This window comes from Mustela putorius, unplaced genomic scaffold, assembly GCF_011764305.1.
Source record: "Mustela putorius furo isolate JIRA1106 unplaced genomic scaffold, ASM1176430v1.1 tig00000083_pilon_pilon_pilon, whole genome shotgun sequence".
NCBI classification, from domain to species: Eukaryota; Metazoa; Chordata; class Mammalia; order Carnivora; family Mustelidae; genus Mustela; species Mustela putorius.
Window position 1 is genome coordinate 7,657,943 of NW_025421273.1, and position 26,029 is coordinate 7,683,971.

At 36.0% G+C, this 26,029-nt stretch overlaps 2 protein-coding genes across 9 annotated transcripts in view; both read right to left on the reverse strand.

Annotated features, from left to right (window-relative positions):
* CLGN (calmegin) overlaps positions 1-1,209 on the reverse strand; it is a 57,712-nt gene extending 56,503 nt beyond the window's left edge. Inside the window, exon 1 of one of the 2 annotated variants that reach the window (XM_045071132.1) lies at positions 1,049-1,209. The gene's annotated coding sequence lies outside the window, so the exon portion shown is untranslated. The remainder of the gene's footprint in view (positions 1-1,048) is intronic. The other variant, XM_004768475.3, reaches the window with a different exon arrangement.
* A 4,187-nt stretch (positions 1,210-5,396) lies between these two features.
* The window catches only part of MGAT4D (MGAT4 family member D), a 53,298-nt gene continuing 32,665 nt past the window's right edge, over positions 5,397-26,029 (reverse strand). The window contains exons 8-12 of one of the 7 annotated variants that reach the window (XR_006604128.1): positions 25,138-25,252; positions 22,199-22,299; positions 16,960-17,067; positions 15,442-15,591; positions 5,397-6,428 (exon numbers count right to left, since the gene is read on the reverse strand). Coding sequence is in view for 4 of the 7 variants with exons in the window: in XM_045071217.1 (XP_044927152.1) it covers positions 15,592-15,606; positions 16,960-17,067; positions 22,169-22,299; positions 25,138-25,252 (369 nt within the window). In the remaining 3 variants the exon portion in view is untranslated. Of the gene's footprint in view, positions 6,429-15,441; positions 15,607-16,959; positions 17,068-22,168; positions 22,300-25,137; positions 25,253-26,029 lie in introns of those variants that run through there. The other 6 variants (XR_006604149.1, XR_006604124.1, XM_045071289.1 and 3 more) reach the window with 6 other exon arrangements.

The window sequence follows — 26,029 nt, forward strand, 5'->3', positions numbered from 1 at the left end:
ACTAAACGTGAAGGCAGAAATGTAAAGTGAAAAGAGGCCAATTTACCATTACCAAGGGAAGGCTACCTAGAGTGATTAAAAGACCTAGAGTGATGTAAAAATTTTAAAGCAAGCGAAATCTTTTATGGCTTTTATGAATCAAAATTTCAAACTTTTTTCCTAATTTGAGACTCCTTCCCACGGCCACTTTCTCTCTCCCCCTTTTGTGCTTTGTTGCCACTTGCTTTTAAGTCCCAAGCAAAAGTCTCTTGTTGCTTGGGCGATGCTATAAATAAAATCAGCTAAAGCGTCTGATTGATCGTAAACAGGCTTTGGGCGATAATGAGTCTATAGTAATTAGGGCTTCACTGGATTCAACCCAACCCTCCCGCTCCTTCCCTGGTGGCGCACAACCAGGCTCCAGGCAGTGCATCTAGGGAGTGGCCAGGAATTACAACAGGTCCCCGCGCTAAGAGCGTTGGGTCTCTTCGCCTTTACAGAGGCAGAGATTGTAAACTGCGTCTTTTTTAGTTTTGCTCACGTTTTCGTGAAAACTAGCGGGTAGGGTGAGGGGCGCCCAGACACGCCCCCGCCTTCCGTACATCCCTCCTGAGCGCGCACCTGCGCTCGAGCTTGGAACCGGACTGAAATAGTAACCGCTGGAATAACGGACTCGGCTCCCTGGGGCCGCTCTAGCCCCCGGGGTCAGGCCGGGATGGAGAAGGCACCCGTCTTCCCTGCGCCCCAGCCCCAGCCTCAGCGCAGCAGGTGGACGCAGCAGTTCGGGAGGACCCAACGACCCGGCGTGGCATCCACTTCTGCCGCTCGTGGCTGCCTCTCCTCCTCCAGAGGCCGGGAGAGCCCACCCAAGAACCTAGCTCGGGGCACCTCCAGCCCCGAACTCCACAGCCAGCCCCCGACCTGGCCGCAACCTGTTCAGCCTGGAGGGTAGCCAAAGAGAGGGGAGCGGCCCAGGAATCCCCGCCCTGGGCGTAGGAGCAAGGACTCCCATTCCTCACCCTAGCCCGAGCAGAAAGAGCAGCAGGCAAGTGGCCCACTGCCCACGCACCTGTCTTGCGGGTCCGTTTTCGGCAGTGGCAGCTCAGATGTCCGAGTCGCTGCCACTTGGTCCCCGCGCTTCCCCAGACCAGTCCCGCCGGCGGCCGCCCAGCAGCGACTGCTAACCGCGCATGCGCGTGCGGGCGCAGGCTGGGAGGAGGCGGCGGCGGGAGGCGCGTGCACCGAGAGGCTCAACCGCCGCGGAGGGGCGCTGCTGGGCGAGGCTTGTGCTGAGCGGTCCAGCCAGCCCTAAGGCGCGTCTTCGGGCTCGCGCCAGCGCTGCCAGCCAGTCGTGGTATGGACCGGGCTCCTGGACGCATTCCTCATTAGCCGGAAGGCTTTCTCCTCCCTAGGAGGGGCTGTCTTCTTTGCATTCAGAGGGGTTCTGCCTGCTATTGCACAGAAGCGGGTCCTGAGTTTTATATAAACCACGTTTTGAACAGTGCACAGTTAGTACCCCAGGCCTTTCCTAGAGTTCTATATGTTAAGAGATGAGAAGTCATTTTGGTCTGCAAGGAGGCTTCTTACTTCGTGTGGGTGTGTGAATGATAAAGATCTATAGAATGTTAACATCATTGCTTTCTTTCCGAAATACGACCAGTAAGAATTGGTAACATTTATTGTGCTCACCATACTCTAGGGGATTTATATCCATTATTTCGTTTAACCATCACAGCAACCCAGGTAAAGGAACAAAAGATAATTACTTGTCTGAAACTTTGATTAACAAATAGGGTTCAAATCCAGGCCTGTCTCTCTCAGAGCCTCTACTTATAAACAACACACCAAAAATACAATGTAAAGGTAGGATTGAATCGCAAGCTTCTTGGCCCCATTGATGGTTTGCCGTGCAGCTCTAATATTTTACAGTAAATCTGGACAGGATTGGAATAGCTGGGATGTATGGTAGGCATATATCTAACTGTTTAAGAAAATGCTGAGCTGTTTATGTTCCTGGCCGCCATATATGAGAGTTCCAGTTATGCTATTTTTTCACTATTGCTTGGTTTGGCCAGTCTTAATCCTTCCAGAGGTCAATCAATGACGTCTCATTGTGGTCTCACTTTTTTTTTTTTTTTTTTTTTTTTAAGAGTAAGAGAGAGGGCAATGAGAGGAAGGGACAGAGGAAGAAGGAGAGAATCTCAAGCCGACTCCCCACTGAGTGCCCAGCCAACATGGGGCTGGATCTCAAGACCCTAAGATCATGTCCTGAGCAGAGATCAGGAGTCTGTGGCTCAACCCACCAAGCCACCGAGGTGCTTCTCACTGTGGTTGTAAATACTATGTGGTTTTCTTATATATTACCAAATCCCCTATCATTTGGTTCTATCATTTGGTGTCCTCATCAACAGTGTATGAGAATGTTTATTTCCACATAACCTCACCCAAGAGAATGTACAGTTAAGCTTTTGAATTTTTGTCAACTTGATGGAGCAATTTTTGAAATCTCAATGTAGTTTTGATTTTTACTTCTAAGTGAGGCTGAATAAATTTTTATATTTAAAGGCAATGTTTCCTTTTTATTGCATCCAGATTTTGAGTTATAGTTAGCATACCTTTCCCTAGGGGAGCCTGAGTGGCTCAGTTGGTTAAGCATCTGCCTTCTGCTCAGGTCCTGATCCCAGGATCCTGGGATTGAGCCCTCCATCAGGTTCCCTGCTCGGTGGGGAGTCTGCTTCTCCTGCTTCTCTCGCTTCCTGCTTGTGGTCTCTCTCTGCTTATGGTCTCTCTCGCTGTCAAATAAAATCTTAAAAAAATACAAATAGCATGGAGGACATGGGGAGTTAGGAGAAAGGAGGTAAGGGAAATTGGAAGGGGAGGTGAATCATGAGAGACTATGGACTCTGAAAAACAATCTGAGGGGTTTGAAGTGGCGGGGGGTGGGGGTGGGAGGTTGGGGTACCAGGTGGTGGGTATTATAGAGGGCACGGATTGCATGGAGCACTGGGTGTGGTGAAAAAATAATGAATACTGTTATGCTGAAAAAATAGTGAATACTGTTATGCTGAAAATGTCTCCAAAAGCCTATCCAGTTGTCCTGATGTCATTTATCAGAGTATCTCTTTGCCCAGCGATTTAAGATACTGCCTTTATCATTTACTAAATATCCATATGTACTTGAGTCTATTTCTGGACTTTCTACTCTATTTCAGTGATTTGTCTACCCAAATGCTGGTACAAAGTGCCACAGTGTTTTAATTATAAAGGCTTTGAAAATGTTTTACTGTCTGGTTGTTCTAGATCCCCTCCTGGCTCTTACTTTTGAGTACTTCTCCAGATATTCTTGGATATTTTTTTCCCCATATGAACCTTAGTATCAATATGCCGACCTCCAGCAGAAAAAGATTGTTGGCATATTTACTGGGATCACAATGAGATTGTAAGTTACCTTATGAAGAACTAAAATTTTGATAAGATGTCCTATCCGAGAAGAGAGAAGCCTTTCTATTTGCCTGAGTGTCTTGAATCTTTATGAGTGTTTTTATAGCTTTCTTTGTATAGGTTTTGCACATTTATCTTTAGATCAACTTCACGGAGATTCAAATACACTAAATACCATTCATTTAAAGCTTACAATTTGATGAGTTTTGACAAGTGTACCTACCTCTGAAACCACTTCCGCAATTAAAATATAGACTATTTCTATCACTTGCAAAAGTTTCTTGGTTTTGTCCATTTCTTCTTAGATTTATTCCTAAATGTCTTTTTCACTGATATTATAAAAGAGGTTTTTCGCATTTGTAATATATTCTAAGGGTTTATATCACTTTTAAGAAGTTACTCACTTTTGACTGCTAAACTTATATCCCAATATCTCACAGTATTATTTTAATTAGTTTTGTGATTAAGTCCCCTGAGTTTTTCCACATATACTATCATCCTATCTTCAAATAGAACTGCTTTTTTCCAATTCTCATGCCTATAACTCTTTCTCCTTTTCAAATTTCATTGGCTAACCTTGCCAGAACAATGTAACAGTCCTGGAGATAGTGGGGTTCATTTGCTGTTTCTGATGCTAGTAGAAATGCCTCCAGTGTTTCCCCATCAAATAACCATTTTTAGAATTGAGGTATATACACTGTACCTAGAACTATTAAGTTAAGATACAGGACACAATGAGATTCTAATTTCATATGAACAAATAATTTTTAGTACATATATAGTTCATATGTGTTTATCTGGCCCTTAATTTTATCATGTTAAGAAAGTATCCATTCATTATAATTTTCTTTAATATTCTTACAGAAAATAGGTGTTGCATTTTTCTGCAGAAGTAATCATATGATTTTTCTCCTGAGTCCTATCAGTAAGAATCCTATCCAGATCCTTACCCACTTAGTATCAAAAAACCAGGTCATGGTGTGTTGCTCTCTTAATGTGGCTTAGGAATTTATCTCTAATACTGCATATAGGTCTGTGGTTTTCTTTTTCTTTTTCTTTTTTTTTTTTTTTGTGCTATCATTATCAGGACCAGGTATCCATGTTACACTTCCACCACTAAAAGAGTTGGTAACTTTTCCATTATTTGCTATACTCAAACAATTTTAAAACACTGGGACTATCTGGTTTCGCAAAGTTTAGCTAAATTCCCTTGTGTAATCATCTAGGCTTAATGTCTCTTTGTGCTTGTTATTTCTCAATAGCTTTCTCTACTTCTTCATCAAAATTCACTGGTTTATGCTTTCTGTCTCTATTCATAATAATTCCAGTAAACCAAATCCTCCTAAAAAATCTTCATTTTATCTGGGCTTCTAGAAAGAAAACTTATACTGGCAAAACACAAACCTATCAGCTCATATAAATTTCCTCATAATTCATTGCCTATGACTGGCAATTAATATGAGTAATAATATTAATATTATTAATAATGTAATACTAATATAATAATAGTATTAATAACATAGCATCTAAAATGTAACTAGGAGGGAAAAAGGTAATTAAGGGGAAAAACGTAATTAGTTTTTGTGGGAAAATGTCTGCCCAGGTTTAGCTCCCATTATTTGTTCATAATTGCTGCAACTCTGCCACAGAGTGGAAGGTCCATAGAAGTATACAACAAACCCCAAGATACTGTTACCCACCTAGGCTGGTAGAGGGTTAACTCCTATTTACCCAAGAGTGTAGTCACATTTGCTGTTGTTACCCCCTCAGCTTTACTGAAATATACTTGACATATTGCTGCTTCTCTTCTAAAAGTGGAGAATGTAATAGACACCTGTGAATGGTTCAGCTTTCATATACTCCTTATATGTTGGTATGTGACACAGTTTAGACTGAGGTCAATATGTAAAGTCTTGGCAGTCAAGGACAGTTAATACATTAGCAGTATAAATTATGATTTTCATATATTATTGAAGAATCAGGAGAAAGAAGAAACATCTCTTATTATTTCTCAAAACAAATAAAATAAAACCTAAAAGAATAACAAGAAGAAATAGGGGAGTTTAATAGACTTCTCTAAGAAACTGATAGATCATTCAAGCAGACAAAAATTCATTAGAATTAAAAGAACTTGAAAATGTAAATTAAAAAGCCTCATATAAGAGTCCTTTACCCAATAAATAGGAATATTTTTAAAAAGATATTTTTAAAGCACAAAACTAACATTTATAAAAAACAAATGAATGCAACATATTTGAAAAGGGGTGTACAATTCATAACAATTCTCAAATCATCACACAGATAAAATCCACTAATATCAATGTAATTAAATAAGAAATCAACAGTAAAAGACGGCAAAAACCAATACATTTGAAAGAAAAAAACCCACAAAACTACCAACTACCCCCAGAGCTAAAAAGATAATAATAAGAGAAATTATAAATCTTTAGAACTGAATGACTATCAGTATATCTAAATATCAAGAGGTTGGTAATTCAATGGCACTTCATGGTAAGTTTATAGTTTTAAATTAATTTATTTAAAAGAAGATATCTTTAAATATTTAGAGCCAGGGTTGCTTAAATTGTGCTTTCTATTTCTTTAGATGTCCTAACAAAATGGATAAGAACATACTCCAATATACACAGAACTTGTCTGTGGCAATGGCAATTTTCTAAACTTGTAGATATTTATTTAATGAGATTATGTGACAGCATCACTAAGTTAACAAAATACATTTCTTAATTTTGAAAACTTCCCTGCTTTTACTATTTTTAAATTAAATTATAATAGTAATAGTATAAGTATCATAAATATTTTAATTTTTCTTGATGTAAGAGGTAGTTTAGTACTTTCAATTCTAGTAGTTTATTGTTTTCTCCTCTTCTATACAATTATGCATTTTCATTATTATAATTTCTGAAAGAGGCCATGAGAAAGCAAGGTTATCTGAGGTTCCAAGGTATTATAGGGTTTTTTTCTTGTTATGCTTATTATCTTCATATTTTCTGAAATAAAAAACAAAAAACCTGTAGCATGCAGAAATAACATTCACAAAGATGGAATTACTTTCATGAAAATTTTTGAGAATGATGTTCTTTCATTATTCTGTCCTTTTAACAAACTTTCCCTTTATAAATAGAGAAGATAGTTTTACACTGGCAAAATACATGGTTCTTAAGATGTATTATTAATATTGTCCTGGTGTTAAAATTACTGAAAGTAGTCTTCTATCACTGGGATACCTGGGAAATCCATATTGTTGGATTATCATTAAAGCCAACAAACTGTTATAAGTAAGGTACAGATATTTTTAAATATTCACTTTATTTTACTGTTTATAATTTAAAATATAAATACTGAAAAGATTTAAGATAACTAAGTAAAGACATAATATCTTTTAACACTAATATATGAAAGAAAATCCTAAATATAAAATTAGAACTGAAGAAATTTTGCTGTGAATATGAGTACTACATCTCACATGAAATTAGTTTTGAACTTCTTATTAGTCAAAAGGAACAAAATACCCACAACGGGCAAAAGGAATCATGACAATTCTTTGGGAAAGAGTATCTTTTTTAAAGCTCCAAATTCTTTAAAATTTTTTTTAAAAAAATGTATTTGACAGAGAGAGAGAGAGCACAAGCAGGGGCAGAGAGGGAGGGAAAAGCAGATTCCCCGCTGAGCAGAGAGCCTGACACAGGGTTTGATCCCAGGACCCTGGGATCATGACATGAGCCAAAGGCAGATGCTTAAATTGATGGAGCCACCCAGTTGCCTCTCTAGCTCCAAATTCTAAGAGAACGTCGTCACATGTATTTTACATAGAAAAGAAACATAAAACTTGAAATACCTGTTTTGAAGAAAATGCAAATATGCCATACATCGTTCTTTAATAAAAGTCAAAACCATAAACTCAATTCAGTTAGAGCATTTTGATGGGAAATATCTATCTACTTCCTTTCTTTCCATCACCTGCAAGTAGGCATACCGAATGTAGCAACAGCAAAAAAAAGAACGGGTCATATATAGATACAAAAAAAAAGAAAGTCATTGTTCAACTAAATTCGAGGTTAAGTGGAGTATCCTGTAGTTTATCTGGTAATCCTACTTCTAACACCTCGAAACACTTTGCCCTTTGATCAGTACACTCCAGTAAAACAAAAATAACTTTTCATATAAGATGAAGCACTAGTAAATTACAGAAACACACTATTTTGTTGCTTATGAACAGAAAAACTTCAAGTAACTTTTTTAGGATTTACTTATATTAAAGAGGGAGAGAGAGAGAGTTGAGGGTGCTCCATCCCAGGACCCTGAGATGATGACCTGAGCTGGGACCAAGAGTCAGATGCTTAACTGACTATGACCTTCACGTGCCCCCAAACTTTAAGTGTCTTATCTGAGTTTTCAGAAATTATTCATGCAGAAATATTTCAGCTGTTTCTAAAATAAATTTCTTTTATATTTATTATAGATTAAGAACATGAAATGATAAAGAACATTTAAACAAATGACATAGGCAAATTTTTAAAAAACTAAAACCCTAGGAAATTTATCACTAAGAAAAATTTTTTGTTTATTGAATTATTATTTTTGAGCTACAAGCTGGATGACTAGAAATAAACCAAACTCTTTTTCTCCTTAATGAGCTATAGAAAAGTTACCTTACATTTTAAAGTTTTATGAGAAGTGTAATATATAATTTAACTGGTTAAGGAACAAATTTTACATAAAAATTTTTTAAAGAGGTAATGAAATGAATATTAAGGAAAGCGTAGCAACACTTGTTGATATGTTGGACATAGTTAAAGAAAGGAGGGGAGGGGTGCCTGGGTGGTTCGGTGGGTTAGGCATCTGCCTTCGCCTTGGTCATGAACTCAGGGTGCTGGGATCGAGCCCTGCATCGACTCCCTGCTAGGCAGGAAGCTTGCTTCTCCCTCTTTCACTGCTTGCGTTCCCTCTCTCGCTGTGTCTCCCTCTGTCAAATAAATAAATAAAATCTTAAAAAGAAAAGAGGGTGACATTTATTTCACTGGGGTCATGAATGTAAATTTTATCTTACTTAATAAAATTAAAAATGGAAGAAAGTTGAAATATAATATCCAAACTCTTGGTTCTAGGTGGTGGACAGCTAGGCCCCACTGAAATGCTAGTAAGTGAGCTGAAAAGACGTAACTCCAAACAATGTAAAGAATGAAAGGGGCTCTGAGACATTTAATTAAATTAACGAGACATAAATCTGATGGAAGCGTGGGGACTGACGGGCGGAGCCGATAAATCTGTGACCTCGGCACAAGGAACGGGGCTAGAATGGAGACAGCAGCAAATTTGATGAAAGATGGGAGCCAAATTAGGGCTAGCCCTGTGGAAGGAAGTGGGTCTGTGGGAGGAGCACCCACAGTCCCAAGAGCAGCAAGGGCTTTAGGCCCAGGCAACTCATGGGAAAGCTGAATGTGCCGCCTGGATGTACTAGTTCAGGCAGTACAAAGCTCTCTATATTTTGGCATGTTGTTGCCCCTTCTCTCAAACCACTGGGAAAACAAAACAGGGGGAAAAAAAAAAAAAACAACCACAAAAACTCCAACACAAACAATCACAACCTAGCCAAGCACATACTGTAAAACAGAGTTTATAAGCTGACAAATTCTACCCAGGTACCAAAAACTTTCAGGAAATCTCATTCCTTTAAATTTTATAAAGGAATATGAAAATGAATGCAGTGTCAGGGGAGGGGAGAGGAGGAAGAGGAAATAAAAGACTCCTATTACCACCAGACCATCAAGAATCACTAAATATTTGAGCAAAGGGTGCAACCTAACAGAGACAGATCAAAACACACAAGGAGATTGATCTGAAAACAACAACAACAACAAACAAAAACAGCTTATTCAGAATACAGAAGAGAACTTTTAAAATCTTTCATGAAAAGATCTAATACTCTGAGATTTGAGGAAAATTGTACCAACAAAACAAATAGGTGGTAGGAAGAAAGGGAACAAAATAAAAGTAAAACATTCATAAGAAAAATCAGTCAAGGAACCCATCTAGTACACAGAAAAAACAAGTGACAGAAATAGTAGAAAGGGGGACCTGTGTGGCTAAGCTGGGTTATGATCCCGGAGTGCTGGGATAGAGCCCGGGGCCCCACCTCTGGCTTCCTGCTCCATGGGGAATATGCTTCTCCCTCTGCTCCTTCCCCTGTTCAAGCTCTCTCTCTCTCTCTCATGTGCTTTCTTTCTCTCAAAAATGTAAATAAAATCTTTTTTAAAATAGAGAATAAAAGCTATGACACATAGGAGATCAATTCAGTAAGTTTAATATTTGATTATTCTTTCAGAAAAGAGAACTTAGAAAAGGGGCAAAATAATTAAAGTTATTAACATGTTACCAACTGAATTTTGTGTTCCCCTCCCTCAGATTCATATGCTGAAACCTAATTCTTCAGTGTATTTGGAAATGGCAGCTTTGAGAGATAATTAGTTTCAGTGGGTTCATGAATGAGTTTAGTGTCTTTATAAGGGGATAAAAAGACTAGAGTTTTCTCTACTCTTGGCCATGTGAGGATACAGTCAGAAAACAACTGTCTACAAACCAGGAGGTGGGCCCCCTGATCTTGGGATTTCAAATCCCTGGAACTATGAGAAATAAATTTCTGTTGTGTAAGCCACCCAGTCTGTGGTATTTCTGTCATAGCAGCCGAAACTGACTAAGACATAATAAAAGTGAACAAGTATCTGAGCTAAATATGCATCTGTACTGCAGGAAAAATAATGTGGATAAAATAAAAACTCGTAGCATAAGCGTACTATTTAGTAATATAAAGAAAACTATCAAAGGCATTTAAATCAGAAATGATGAAATGTCATTGCCTCTGGTGAATGAGATAAGGCTGGGGAAGTACAGGGGGTTGTTGCATCTTATTATAAGCTCCTTTTTATTCACTTTTAGCCAGATATGGGCATATTGCTTGAAAAATATAAACAAAGTTAAAAATTTTATATGATTAAATTTTATTCCATTTTTAAATACAGCCTTGGAAAATAAAAGGGGTAATCTATTCTCCAGCTCTTTCCTCAGTTTGGAAACATCTAATTTTAAGTATCTAGAATTCTTAGCAAATAGGCAGCTCATTATTTCCCTGAAACTGTTTTGGACAGGGAAATGTGGTTGCAATGGAGGATGCTGAAGGCATTTCAAATTCCTAATGTGGGAGGGAAACTATGAGGTGGTGGTGGTGGTCTTCTTGTTCTTGAAGGAACAACTGAAATAAGTGAGTTAAAGAGAAAGACAGGTGACTGAGAGCACAACAGATAAAGGCTCCCAGGAAATTTACCAGTTGAGCTAACTTCTTCAAGCTTTTGCCCATCTCAGTCCCATTAAAAAAAGAAAAACACCTTTTAACATGAGGCAGGTCTAACTGAAAATCATAGAATGCAGGGTCACCTTCATGGAAATGCAGCCACATTTCCTTGAAGTGGTATGTGTATTAATAATGCATACTTTTGATTATATATTATATGCCCCTTTTACTATTGAAGTGTCAAAAGGTAATTCGGCATGAACACACTCCCATCCATACAAACCATACAGACGGAATGTTAAATGGGAAGCAGATGAGGCTCGGTTAGAAGGGGAGGAATTCAAATTCCAAACCACACAGGAGCCAGCTAGTAGAAAGATGGGCGTGGCTCTAAGGATGACCCAAGCTCAGAGCTGATGGTTACAGGGGAACAGGTAGGGGCACTGGAATTAGTTGCAGAGTCAGAGTTGGAACATACATGCTTAGGCCAAGCAGCAGATATCAAATGACATTGCCCAGCAGGGCAGAGACTACAGGTGTTTATGAAGAAGAAAACCAGACTCAAAAAGAATGGGTCTTCCCTATTCAGAAGAAAAGCTTCTGCACAGAGTGAGCCCTGGACTGCCCATTCCTCCCATAATTACTGGAGAAAGTCTACAGAAAACAGACTCAACATTCACAGACAAAACAACAGAGAGTTTCAATAAGTAAGAAACAAAATTTAAGTTTGAGGGTATGTGAAACACAAGAAGCAGCAGATCCCAAGAATCTGAGTTCAGTCAAGGAAACTGATGCCACTTGAGGTATTTGGAAGAAAGAAATCTGCTTCATGCAGCTAGAGTGAACTAGAGGTGAACTCAACTCTTAGAAGGGTCATGGGAGCAAATGTCAAGAAGCCACTTCTGGAAACTGGAAATTCTCAGTGGAATATCGGGCCATTATGAGAACCCTGGAAGCCAGGAGAAGCCACCAGGGATCTCAGCTGGCCAGGCAGCAAGTGTGAACTCAAATTCCTGTCTGTAGCAGGCATCTCTTGCCCTCTTGGCCGCTATCTTCCAGGTCTACTGAGAGTACCTCTCCCTGACAACCTACCCCAGCACTCTGTGAGGGAAAGACAGTCTGTGAGGTGGACTCCCCCAATTTTACTGTGAGAAGCAGAGTGGAAAGGAGGATGGCAGTGATGTAGAATTAACAACAGACAATAAGTATAAGAAGCAGCTAAAGTAATGAATTACACATATACTAATATACTACTGTTTAAGTGTAAATTAATTTTCTCTGAATGATAGGAAGGATATTGTGTATATAAAAAGAATCAACTGAAAATCCTGGAAATTTAAGATTTTATTTCTGGAAGTTAAAAAACAAATGAGCCAAAAAGTGAAAGTTCAAGAATGAACCAGCAGGATGCCCCATAAAGATGGTGAATCAGATACAAGTATTTACTTTCACTCTTTCTAGAAATCACACTTCACATAAGGGCCCACTGAAGATGCATGACCTTACAGACCGAATGGCAAAGCAGACCGTGGCAACCAAATGGAGGTGTGAGAGAGCTGTGTCTCAAGCTGCCAGTGGGGAGCAGAGAAGCACAATCCCAAGGGCAGAACCACCCTCCTACTGCTAGAAACGGAGGTGAAGAGGGGGTAGAACTAAGAGGATGGCTTGCAAGTCGCAGTGGTGGGTTAAGCTCTAAATATCCTCGGAACCAGGTGATGATCTTTTCTTCACTCCCGAAGGATAATTCTCTGAAAAGGCAAACACAGGGTATGTGTCTAGACTCAAACCAGGGTAAGGATAATAATGATAAATGGGACAAATAGGGGCACCTGAGTGGCTCAGTCCGTTAAGTGTCCGAGTCTTGATTTTTGGCTCAGGTCATGATCTCAGGGTCGTGTTTTCAGGGTTGTGAGGTCTAGCCCTGCGTCGGGCTTGCCAGGGAGTCTGCTTGAAATTCTCTCTCCCAGTCTCCCTCTGTGGCTCCCTGCCCATAAATAAATAAATAAATCTAAAAAAAAAAAAAAAAAAGAAGAAGAAGGAGGAGAAGAAGAAATCAGAACAAATAAGTAAATATTGACAAAGTGAACACCGAAAGCCCAGCTATCTTTGCCCACTTGGCTCCCAGATTCTCTAGCAAATTGACTAGCCCACGCAGCAAGACTGGGAGGCACTAACACAGGTGATTCTCTGGGAAAGAGCCTAGCCACTCCGACTCCGACAGTGAAACTGACAGGTTCTGCCATGTGCTCAGAGCCTCCCACCAGCTTTCTCCATTTGAACGTACAATCTGTATCACTACATACATGAGAAAAACCTTCAGCAACTTGAGGAACAGAGACCACCAACAACAAAAAACAACTTGGAGGAAACAGAAACTTACAGGAAGAAGAAATTTTTTAAAAAATCTTTAAAAAGAACTATTAAAATCCTCAGAGGGTTAAGTGCAAGCATTTCGATCATAAAATAAGAACTGAGTGTTGAAAGAGGGGACAATGGCATTAGGAGCACAAAAGGGGTTCTTGTCTAAGAACAAGAACTTATTTTAAGGCTAAAATAACAAAAACAATAATCAATCAATGAAAACTGCCCTCCTCCCAAAAAAGCACTAATAAAAAGGATTTAAGACGAAATTTACAAAAATTTTCAGAAAGTGAAGCAAATAGAAAGAAAACAGGAAGGAGAAAGTAGGGGAGAGAGAGAGAACATCAATCCAAGGAATTCAACAGTCAAAATAGGGATCCTTAAAAAGAACATAAAAAATAGAGGAGAAAATTTATCAATAAAATAATTTGCGAATATTTTCCAGAATCCAAATATGAGTTTTCACATTAAAAAGCTCTACCAAATATGAATCACAATCAATAAAAATAGACCCATCGTCATGAAACTGTAGAACCTTAAATAAATACAAGACAAATATTAAAGGTTTACAGATGGGAAAATTGTTCCTATACCAAGAAACAGGAATTAAAATGGCTTTAATTACTTTTCATTGGTTACACTCTTGAATACCTTCAAGAATCAGAATTCAGATTTCTTTGCGTAGCCAATCTAACAATTAAGTTTGACAGACTCTAGTAATTTCAAGATGTTTTACTTCTCCAAGAATTCACTTCCTACACAGTCTTTCTCAAGAAATTACTAGAGGATGTGCTTTACTAAACAAACAAGTAGACCAAGTGTGATATAGATTTGGGATATAGAAGACAGGAAAATCAACCCCCCGGTTCTTAAGATATCTTCTAGAACTGGTCAGAGGGCTGAAGAAGAGGTATTTTTCAAGATTAAGGAGTAGAAATGTAGAAAGCACTTGACGATATTCATCATTTATCCATGATTTTTAAATGTCTGAATATACCAAGAACAGATTTAGATAATTTACAGGGAATCTAAGGGTGAATTAGTGATAAGTACATTGAAATAAAATCAATTTAAAACTCCAAAAGAAGAGGTGACTCAGTGACTCCTTTGGTTGGGCAACTGCCTTCGGTCAGGTCATGATCCTGGGGTCCCAGCATTGAGTCCCACATTTAAGCTCCCTGCTTGGCAGGGAATCTGCTTCTCCCTCTTCTCATGCTCTCTCTCTCTCATTCTCTCTCAAATAAATAAATAAAATCTTAAAAGAAAAACAAACCTCCAAAAAAAGTTGTATAATAAAGGAAAAATAAAGGATATTATGTAGTTTAAGTGGAAATAGCATTTATATTCTCATAAAATCACTGAATACTGAGCTAACCACTGACATAACTATATGGATAGAGTGGAGTTTGGGTGGAGTGAACTCTATCAAAGTTAAAATCTTTCATTCATTGAAAGAGAATGAAATTTTAAAAATGAAAGAGAAAGCCATAAGATGAGACTTGCAGTCAGACTATATATGGAATTATAACAACTCAAAATATTTAACAGGTGAACAACCCATTTTTTAAATGGTCAAATACTCAGTAAGACACTTCACAAAACATATACATACATTTCATTAAAATCTGCGTTTTGTAAAAATCTATGTATTTTATATATGTACACACACAAGCAACTAGCAATGATGCTCAACATCATTGGTCATTAAAGAAATGCAAATTAAAATCATCATGAGATATCAGGATCTGCCGTTTCTAGCATTCCATACAAATTGAATCATACAGTATATAGTCTTTTGCATCTGGCTTTTTTCATTTAGCATAATGCAACTTTAGAGATTCATCCATATTGTTACAACTATTGATAAGAATTGAGTCTTCACGGGTGCCTGGTGGCTCAGTTGGTTAAGTGTCTGTTTTTCAGCTCAGGTCACGATCCCAGGGTCCTGGGATGAGCCCAGCATTGGGCTCCCTGCTCAGCGGGGGGTCTGCCTCTCCCTCTGCCCCTCACCCTCCTTCACCCCTTGCTTGCACGTGCGCGCTCTCTCTCTCTCAAATACATAAAAATCTTTAAAATAAATGAGGCTTCAAACTCAAATCTATTGCCTCCAAATTCATTGTATGTCTACAGTATATGATAAAAAAGGAAAGGAAAATAGTTATTCATTCTTCTAAAACAAAATATTAGTATATCAGAAAGTTATCTGTATACGATTTTAAAATACACAAAACATGATTATAAATTAAGGCCAACAAATATCTGATAATTTTCTATATATCAGTTTCATACTTACTAAAACAAATATCTGATAATTTTCTATATATATATTTTTATACTTACTATTTTATACTTACTCTATTATCAAAGGCTTAAATTTTTTTATATGATACAGTCTCTTATCCACTATGAAGTAAGTTGAGAGCTAAGACTAATCCTTATTATGCCATTTTTTCCAAAGAATGATGTTCATCATTTTTAAAGAAGGTATTTGAATTATGAAGCTCCTAATAATAAATATCCTATTAGAAAATTTTAAAATAATATAATTAAATAATTTATATATAATTAAATAATTTTGACAATTAAAATAATACAGATTTTGAAAATACACAATCACATTTGACATATCATTAAATTGTTATTTATTTCTATTTCACGTGGGGTGAGGTATAAAAAAAGAAAAAAAGCTAGATTATAACATCAAACTATGAATGATTAGATAAATATTCTAGTCTGTTGTGAATTTACAAAAGGTAAGGTTAAAATAGCTTATCCAGCAAAAAATATAATAGAAGGGAAGAGTCCCATTATAATAGCACCAACAAAGAGAATGGCATAGACAGTTTCTTTCTGCATCACCTGCGGCCATGTTTTATTTATTTTCATGGTGTTATTTGTTGTATTAACATTCATAACAGTTAAATTTTCATTATTCCTGGCACTTGTTTGTTTTGCTTAATGAACACTTTTAATCTAGAATTTCACTTTGCCTAACGGCTAACAGCTAACATTTACTGAATCCACACTATGTCTCAGACAGCGTTCCAAAGAGTGCAGTGCAATAAACACATAGAGATAAGGAGTAGAAAAGGTGGAAAGAGGGCAGGTCATAAAAAAAATGAATGAAATGATGGGAGTATGTGTATGTGCATTTCTCTCATTTTAATTGACAAAGGGTTAAAGCAATCACTTGCTTTGTCGTGTGAAGAAATTAAGAAGGGAGAGATTACAAAGGTGGGAAACATCTTAAAGATCATCTAATTTAAACTTCTCTTACAGATGAAAAAAGCACAGAGTGTTAGGGCTTGCCCAATATCATGTACATAAGCCACCATTACTAAAACCTAGTTGTTTTGATTCTGAAGTCTTTGCTTCTTCTGCCCTACCAAGATGTTAAGTCAATTACAAGTAAATTGCTTCCAAAAAAGATGGCAAATTAAAGAATGATTAAAAATCAAACAATACTGAATTTTTATTGATATTTTGTTGATCTCAGTAATCTTAAAGAAGAATGTTGATATATTTCATTTCAATAATAGGAGCATTTTACTTAGAAATATTCTATAACTTTAAATAGTAGACTAAGATGGTGAATTCTATTATGATTTTTAAAACATGTTTGTCAATTACTTGCATTACACAGCTGGTAACGGTAAAACAAAGAAGTTTACATAGGCTAGATTTTTCTTACCATGACAGATAACTTGGGTCTTGAAAAGAAAATTGCTCTGTCCAACATATAGTTATCATAAGATGAATTATGTTTAAACAACCATATTTTATTCTCAAGTTTTCATTTCTCCTTTCCTAAACAATATTTTATAAGTTCATGAGACATTGTATATTACTCAAGATACATTTCAAAATCTTACTTTGGAATATTGTTCTTCGCCAGGGAGTGATGACTCTATACCCACATGCTGGAAAAGAGAAGGCTTATATTGAATACGAATTTGTTTATTTCGTTCTGCACACTTTTCCTAGGGAAAAATAAGAGAAACAACAATCTTCTGTAACAACCCAAATACTCCTTTTGATTGCATTTATGGGTGGCAGAATTTTGTATTATATTAGTTTTTGTATTATATTAGGTTTTTATTTTGATATTTTAAAATTACATTAAACTTTATTTCTTAATTTTTCCTTATTAGGATAATAAAACAAATTGAGATATAAAAAGGTTTTAGTTAAAGCATGTATTTTCCTGAACTCTGCCTTAGAAAATCAGGCTACTGTTGTACCAACTATAATCTTCTGCTCCCTTCTTTTTATTTCAATAACATAGATGAAATTTTTTCATATTTTTCTATTTCTCTCAGACTACATTCTTTCTCTTTTCATAGTCATTAATTCCTAAACTGAGCTAGATCTTCTTAAGTATAAAAACACATCATTAAAACGAAGAACCAATATTATATTTTATGAAAAAAGATCTGGTTAACCTCATTAAAATAAAAATAAGAAAGATGACCTGTGATACCATTCCTATTAGAAGACAACATCTGAAATTATTATGATTTTTGATAATTATTTTATATACTGTATACAGAGAGAATTCATAAAAATACATCTCAAATTTTTATACTCAATTTTTAAAAAAGATTTATTTATTTGAGAGAGAGTGTATGTGCATGCACGCTAGGGAGAGTAAACACCCAGTGGGGAGGGGCACAGAGAGAGGAAGAGACAAAATCTCAAGCAGGCTCCCCGCTGAGCATAGAGCCAGAGGCAGGGCTGGATCTCATGATCCTGCAATCACGACCCAAGCCCAATCAATAGTCAGATGCTTAACTGACTGAACTACCCAGATGCCATTTTCCAGTAAAATTAACATAATTTTTATTCCAGTATAGTTAACATACAGAGTCATATTAGTTTCAGGGGTACAATGTAGTGATTCAATAGTTCTATACATTACTCGGTGCTCATCATGGTAATTGCACTCTTACTTCCCCTCACCTATTTCACTCAGCCTATCTACCTCCCTTTGGTAACCTCCAGTTTGTTCTCTATAGTTCAATCTATTTCTTGGGGCACCTGGGTGGCTCAGTCAGTGAAGTGTCTGACTCTTGATTTCAGTTCAGGTCATGATCTCAGTGTTGTGAAGTCAAGTCTGCATGCTGGGCATGGAGCCTGCTTAAGATTCTGTCTCTCCTCTTCCCTTTTCCCTCTGATCCTCCCCCGCCCCCACAAAGAGTTTATTTCTTGGTTTGTCTCCTTTTTTTCCTTTGCTCATTTGTTTTGTTTCTTAAATTGCACATATGTGAGATCATATCGTATTTGTCTTTTTCTGATTTTTTTTCCACTTAACATTATACTCTCTAGTTCCATCTATGTTGTTGCAAATGTTAAGATTTCTTTTTTTGTGGCTGAATAATATTCCATTGGGTATATATCTCACATCTTCCTTATCCATTGCTCTATGGATGGACTCTTGGGCTGCTTCCATAATTTGGCTAGTGCAGGAAATGATGCGGCAAAAACATAGGGGTGCATGTATCTTTTCCAATTAGTATTGGTTTTCTCTAGGTAAATATCTAGTGTGGAATTACTTGATCATATGGCAATTCTATTTTTAATTTTTTGAGGAACCTCCATGTTTTCCATAGTGGATGGACCAATTTACATTCCCACAGCAGCACACAGGGTGTTTGTTGTTGTTGTTGTTGTTTTTCTCTCTTTACATCCTTGCCACCACTTGTTATTTCTTGTGTTTTTTATTTTGGCCATTCTGACCAGTGTGAAGTGCTATTTCATTGTGGTTCTGATTTCATTTCCATGATGATGAGTCATGTTGAACATCTTTTCATGTATCGTTGGCCAACTGTATGGTTATTTATTTATTTAATAGAGAGAGAGATTGAGACAGTGCGCACACAGAGGGAGAGGGAGAAGCAGACTCCCTGCTGAGCAAAGAGCCTGATGTGGGCCTTGATTATAGGGCCCTGAGATCATGACCTGAACCAAAGGCAGACATTTAACTGGCTGAGCCACCCAGTCACCCCTATCTGTATGGCTTCCTTGGAAAAAGGTCTATTCAGGTTATCTGCCCATTTTTTCAAATTAGATTTTTTTTTTTTTTTTTTTTTGGTGCTGAGGTGTATAAGTTCTTTATATATGTAGGATATGAACCCCTTATCAAATATATGTAACTCCTTATCAGATTTGTAAATATCTTCTCCCATTCAGTAGGTTGTTTTTATTTTTTGAACAGAAGACTTACTTAAATGCATTTCTACTTGGTGCTAACATGTAGGAAAATATTACATTAAATGATTGTTTTTGAAACTGTAAACTAATCATATAATCCTGGGTTAATTTAATTTGAAACTATAGTCAGATAAAATTAGTTGAGGAGTTGAACTTTAGGAAATAGAAATTCTAACATTTGTTAAGTTATTAATAGAAATACCAATGAGATGGTATTATCAAATGCTGGCTTCCCAAATTACCCTCCCAAATAACCTGTTGATAAAGAAAAACTGAGTTCATTGCTTATTGCAGTAAGGGGAAAACTGCTTTTCTAGTGTCTATTCAAGTCTTGTGCCTATTTTTTAATTGGGTTGTTTCACTATTGTTAAGTTTTAAGAATTTTACATATATTCTGAATACAAATCCTTGCTGTATATGGAATTTACAAATATTTCTTCCTAGTCTATGGTGCCTTATCCTCAAACAGTAAAATCTACAGTACAAAAGATTTAATTTGGATAAAATCCAATTTAGCAATGAAAAAAAAAATAAATGGATCATGGTTTTAGTGTCATGTCAAAGAACTCTTCTCCTTGTCCTGGAGCCTGAAGATATTTTTCTACACTTTCTTCTAGAAGTTTTATAGTTTATGTTTCATATTTAGATAGATGATGTATTTTGAAATAATGTTTGTATCAAGTGTGATGTTTGGGTTGAGATCATACACACATACACACACACATACACACAAACACACTTTCAATTAATCCAATATATATTTGTTGAAAAGACTATTCTTTCTCCATTGAATTGCATATGCTCCTTTGTCAAGTATCAACTGGCCATATTTTGTGGACCTATTTTTGAATTAACTGTTTCACTCCATGGGTCTCTTTGTTTACCTCTTTACTATAAATGTTTGTCTTGCTTACTGTAGCTTTATCATAAGATTTGAAATTGAGTTCTGTGATGCCTCCAACTTTATTCTTCTTTTTCAAAATCATTTTAGCTAAACCAGTTCCTTTCCTTTTTCTTAAAAATTTTAGAATTAGCTTGTCTACAACTACCATAAAAAACCCTGCTCAGATTTTGACTGGAATATATTAAGTCCATAAATCAATTTAGGAAGCATTTTCATATTTACTATACTGAGCCTTCCAATCCATGATCATGGTATGTCTCTTCCTTTCATCAGCTGTTCAAAGTTTTCAGCATATAGATAAACCTACATATTTTGTTAGATTTAGATACACACATACCTACATATATACCGTGATATCTCTTTCATTTTAATATTGATAATTTATGTTTTGGGGTTTTTTTTTGTCAGATTTTTAGAAATTTATCTGTTTTCTTACTCTTTTCAAAGAACCATATTTTGGTTTTATTAATTTTCTCTACTGCTTTTATGTTTTCAGTTCCATTTCTTTCTGCTCTCGTAGCTATTATTCTCTTTCTTCTGCTTGATTTGGGTTTATTTTGCTCTTCTTTTTCTAGTAACTTAAGGTGGAAGCTGAAATTACTAATGTGAGATCTTTCTTCTCTTCTAAGATAATGGTTTCTTCTAAGATTAATTTCTCCATAAGTAGTGCTTTAGCTGCATCTCACAAATTTTGATAGGTTGTATTTTCATTTCATTCAATTCAAAGTATTTTCTAATTTTCCTTTAGAGACTTTCTCTTTCACTCTGGTTTATTCAGGAGTGTATTGTTTAAATTCCACATCCTTATGGATTTTTGAGTTATCTTTCTGTTCTTGATTTCTAATTTTATTCCACTCAGTCAAATTTTAGTCTCATTTTTTTTGTGATTTCATCTTAAATTTGCCAGCTTTGTTTTATGATACAAGACATGTCTATTTTGGTGTATGTTCTATACATACTTTAAAAAAATATGATTTCTACTGCTGTTGGACATAGTGTTTTTAAAATATCAGTTAAGGGGCTCAGCAGGTTAAGCATCAGTCTTCAGCTCAGTTCATTATCCCAAGGTGCAGGACTGAGCCTGAGCCCTGTTTCTCCCTCTCCCTTTGCTTGCCACTCTCCTTGCTTGTGCACATGCGCTTTCTCTTTCTCTTTGTCAAATAAACAAATAAAATCTTTAAAATAAAATAGCAATTAAATCCAGATGTAGATGATGTTCAATTCTTTTATCTCTTTGCTGGTTTTCTACCTATCAGCTCTGCTGCTTACTAAAAGAGGAGCATTGAAATCTCCAACTATAACTGCAGACTAATCTATTTTTTCCTTTAGTTCTGTCAATCTTTTGCTTAATGTATTTTGAGTTTCTGTTGTTAAATGTATATATACTTCTATGATTATCATATCTTCTTGGTGATTTGACCCTTTTACCAGTACGTAGTATCTTTCTTGATCCCTGGTTAAATTTTTTGGTTTTTTTTGCACCAAAGTATACTTTGATATTAAGATAGCTACTACAGATTTTCTTTGATTAGTGTCTGCAGGTATTTCTTTTTTATACCTTTTACTTTTAACCTATGTATATCATTATATTTGAACTGAATGTGGACAGCAAGTAATTGCATAGTGTTTTTTAATCCATTCTGATGAACTCTCTCTTAATTGGTAACATTTTGGTCATTTATATTTAATGTAAATATCAACATATCTGAATTTACATCCATCATTTTATTATTTGTTTGGGTTTTTTGTTTGTTTGTTTGTTTCCTTTTTTCTACTTTTCACTACATTTGTGGCCTCTCATTACTTCATTTAGTACGTATAAATGTCAATAAAAGTTTTGGATACCGGAAGTCAAAAAATGAATGCATTCATCAGGTTTAGTTTGGTGAACAAATTTTAGGGAATTACATTAGACAGATAGTATTTTCCTAAAATATTTTGCATTTACAAAGTAAAGAAATACTCACAGGAGTTTCTCCTGGGTTACACATCTTTACCTGAAAAATGTCCCCCAAGAGCAAGTCTATGGGTTTATCTTTGTAGAACATTAAAAAAAAACGTACAAAGTCAGTTAAGTCCTCAGATTTAAACAGCTTTCCTATGGAGAAAAAGTAAACAAATCCAAATAACTCTTAAGTGTTTACAAATCCAAATAACAATATATCATAAAATAACACTTATATACAGTTGTTCATTCTATTAACATGAGAAAAGACCCCCCAAATCATTAAAGATTAAATAGATCATATTCTTTCAAAATAAATAAAGCTTTAAGTATTAGTGAAGTTGAAGGATAATAAAACAAAATAATACATCTGCTTAAGTATTAATGATTACCATTTCTGGGCAAGAAGTGTGAAGCAGGTTTAGTATAGTGAAGCAGATTTTGTATAGTGAACTTTTAGGCAATTTTGATAAGCAATGAGATAAATTTTCTAAATCAAATGAAAGATATATACATAATAATAAAAGATATATAAATAACATGAAAACTATAGGAGCTTTAATCTTTTACTTAATTTTACAGAAACTTATTTATAACCTGACTTTTGTAGAACTCTATCAATCTACCAGATTTTTTTATGTTTAACACTTGTGATTAGAGTACTGTATTATTTCAGTATTTGAGCATCATTTTATAAGAATTTTATTTCTATTTCACATTTGTGATTCTTCTAGATTTGCCGTATTTTAAAGTACGATATTAGGTCTAATTGGTTTTTCCTAATACTACATCTTTAATTTTAAAATTAATTTAATTTTAAAATGAAGCTGAAGGTATAAAATTCAGGTAAATTTTCACTTCAAAGTAAATAGTATAAAAAACATCTAACCATTTAATAAACATGCCGGTAGGAAGTGAGCATGCTTCAGTTTTTTTCACTAGGAGCTGAGCCTGTGTGGGTTACTTAGTGAAGTGTATAGTTGTATTTTAATTTTTTTGGCACCAGTATATACAGTGACCAAGTGATTTAATGATAGAAATAGCTGATTCAGTATTTGTGTTTTCCTTATCTGCTGTCAGTATGCTATAAAATTCTGCTTAGCAAACTCATAGTTTTGGTAATATTGAGTAAGAAAATTATTATTATTATAACAACAGAAAACAAAACCCTTATAAACTTAAGCTTAAATAAGACTTCAGCTTTACATATATAGTGCTCCTGTTCAATGTGCTCTTGTGATCAGAATGTGAACATTCTCTATCCTTCTCATACCTGACTTCGGTGAAAAAGATAAAAAGGAATTTATAGTTCACAGAGTAATGTATCAATAAGCTTACTTCCTCTTCAAGCTCATCAGATGTTACTGCTACCTATCATTCTTCTTCTTATTTAAACCAAAGCTGAGCAAAATAAGGTCTTAAAATTGGATTCTACAACACTTAACAAAAAAGTATGGGAAAGAAGGTGATCAAGTAAGTATATGAATAACATTTCACGAGCAGTCAGGAAAATGCTTTACACTCCTCCCAGTGGCAAAAAAGAAAAAAAAAAAGTAGCAGAAAGAATCAAATATTGTCAAGCATATGGAGAAACAGGAACTCCTTCCTACACACTGTTTAGGGGGGTATAAACAGTACAGTCAATCTGCAAAGCAATCTGGCTACATAGAGACACCGCTACATTCGTTCTCCATGGTTCTGCTCCCGGGGACATATATGCCACTTCATTTCTTTGTGGCAGCAGGGAGTTAGAAGCAATCAAGGTCAACCACTCTGAGGCTGGATATATCAAATGGATTATTACGTAGGGCTTATGCAACAGCAGGAGGAACAATAAACTAAACGGGCATAAATCGACATGTTGGCAGTTTTAAAATCTAGTTTTAAGGACAAAAATGTAAGGGGCATGAATAAGCTTATCACACATCGCCTGTTTTTGTAAACTTTAAGCAGGTACAAATGTGATAAACACCAAGTATTGACAGGAATACATGTATATTCATGTGTATTCTTTGAACACAGTAGAGCACAAACCTGTTGGGGGGTGGGAGGAAGTGGGAGTAGGGACTGGGCCTAAAATAAAAGAATAAAATAAGAGAAGGCTCCTGCATGAAGAAACGATGATGTGCACCATGAAATGAGTAAGGTCATTCGACTTGCTACCTCAAAGTTCAAATAAAAGGAAAAGTGTAAAAGGAAGAGTGGAGAGAGTGGAAGGAAGCAAAAGAAAATTCATAGAAGAAATGGTTTTTAAAATCACATCATGGGCACGATTTTAGGAACTCTCGGTGGTGGGTCCAATTCATATATTTTTATACTTTTCTAGGTAGGTCAGCTTTGGCATACCGGAAGTGACAAGGAATTTAGTACAGGAGTCCTAAGTTAGAATTCCATTCTCTGGAATTCAATGGAATTCTAACTTAGGACTAAATAATTCTTTGAGATTCTATGAGATTCTATGTAATCTGAAACTATTTTTCTACATAAAATCGAGAAGTACGCCTTAGTCACTGATCTTGCAGACTCTCAGCAAGCACTTAGCAAGTGGTATCTTTCCTGCATTTTTATAACATATATGTATATGTCAACCTGCTAATCTATATTGTCCATCTAGGAAAAAATTGGTTTGAAAATACATTTTCTGAAATCCAGATACTTGAATTTGATCTTATCTTAAAAAGTATCTTTATAGAAATCATGCCATTCCTTTCCATTTATTAACAAACTGATAAGTTTTTTAAGGTTTTACTTATTTATTTATTTGAGAGAAAGAATGAGAGAAAGAGAGCATGAGAAGGGGGAGGGTCCAAAGGAGAAGTAGACTCCTCACTGAGCAGGGAGCCCATCGTGGAACTCGATCCCAGGACTCCAAGGTCATGACCTGAGCTAAAGGCAGTCGCTTAGCCAACTGAACCACCCAGGCATCCCAAACTGATACGTTCTTAAGAACTTTAAGATTATTGTGTGCTTAAAAATAGATATATTGTTTACCTATGAATCCAAGAATTGAAAACTCAATATAAAACCAGTTTTTGGAAGTGATATTATGCACAAAATCTGTGATTTTTGTAAAGTATGTCTTTTTAGCTATGATATCATCTTCTAGCTGGAAAAAAAAACAAAAAGTCATTAGTAACTTTGATATTTCTATTGAATAAGTTGCATTCATTTGAGAATTGAAAATACTTTCAACAGCATACACTGAAGAAAATGTTTTTATGAGGTTAATTTTATTTTTAGTTCAAGTTGCTGAGGGTTTTTACTGTTAGTTTTCACTTTTGGATTCTGAGACCAGAGATGATAGGTTTCTTTCCTAAATAATAATATGGAACACTCAATCTAAATCCTCACTGAAAAAAAAAAAAATGGCTTACCTGAATCCATTTTCATCCTTACAAATACTTCCGTTTCTAATTTAAGGCCAACTAACTTTATGTTCAAGATGACAGGTGCCAAGTCCTATCGCCAGAGAGGGTGGCTGGCCAAGAGATGACAAAAGGGAACCAGCACTCTCATCCACCAGCAGCTGGGTAGAATGATGGTGCTCATAAGCCTAAGAATAGTTCTCCCTAAGAGAGGGGGAAAGGAAAACTAGAATTTTCCTTTCTTTTAAATCTGATATATGTGTGATCTATGAACTAAAAAAAACCTCCTAAATGATTCAGAAAAAATGTGAAAGTCCTCAAGCATATGACCAGAGCACAAAAGAGAACTGCATTGTTGTAAATTGGGAAGAATTCATTGGCTGGATCTCGTGTTTCTGTTACATTCCATTAACTAGGAATCAAAAGACTTTTTTTTTTCCTCCCAGTAAAAGAGAGGACCCTGCTTTGGGCATTTTTCTAACATTCTCTCTTCTCCAATGATGTCTTGCAAACTCTTT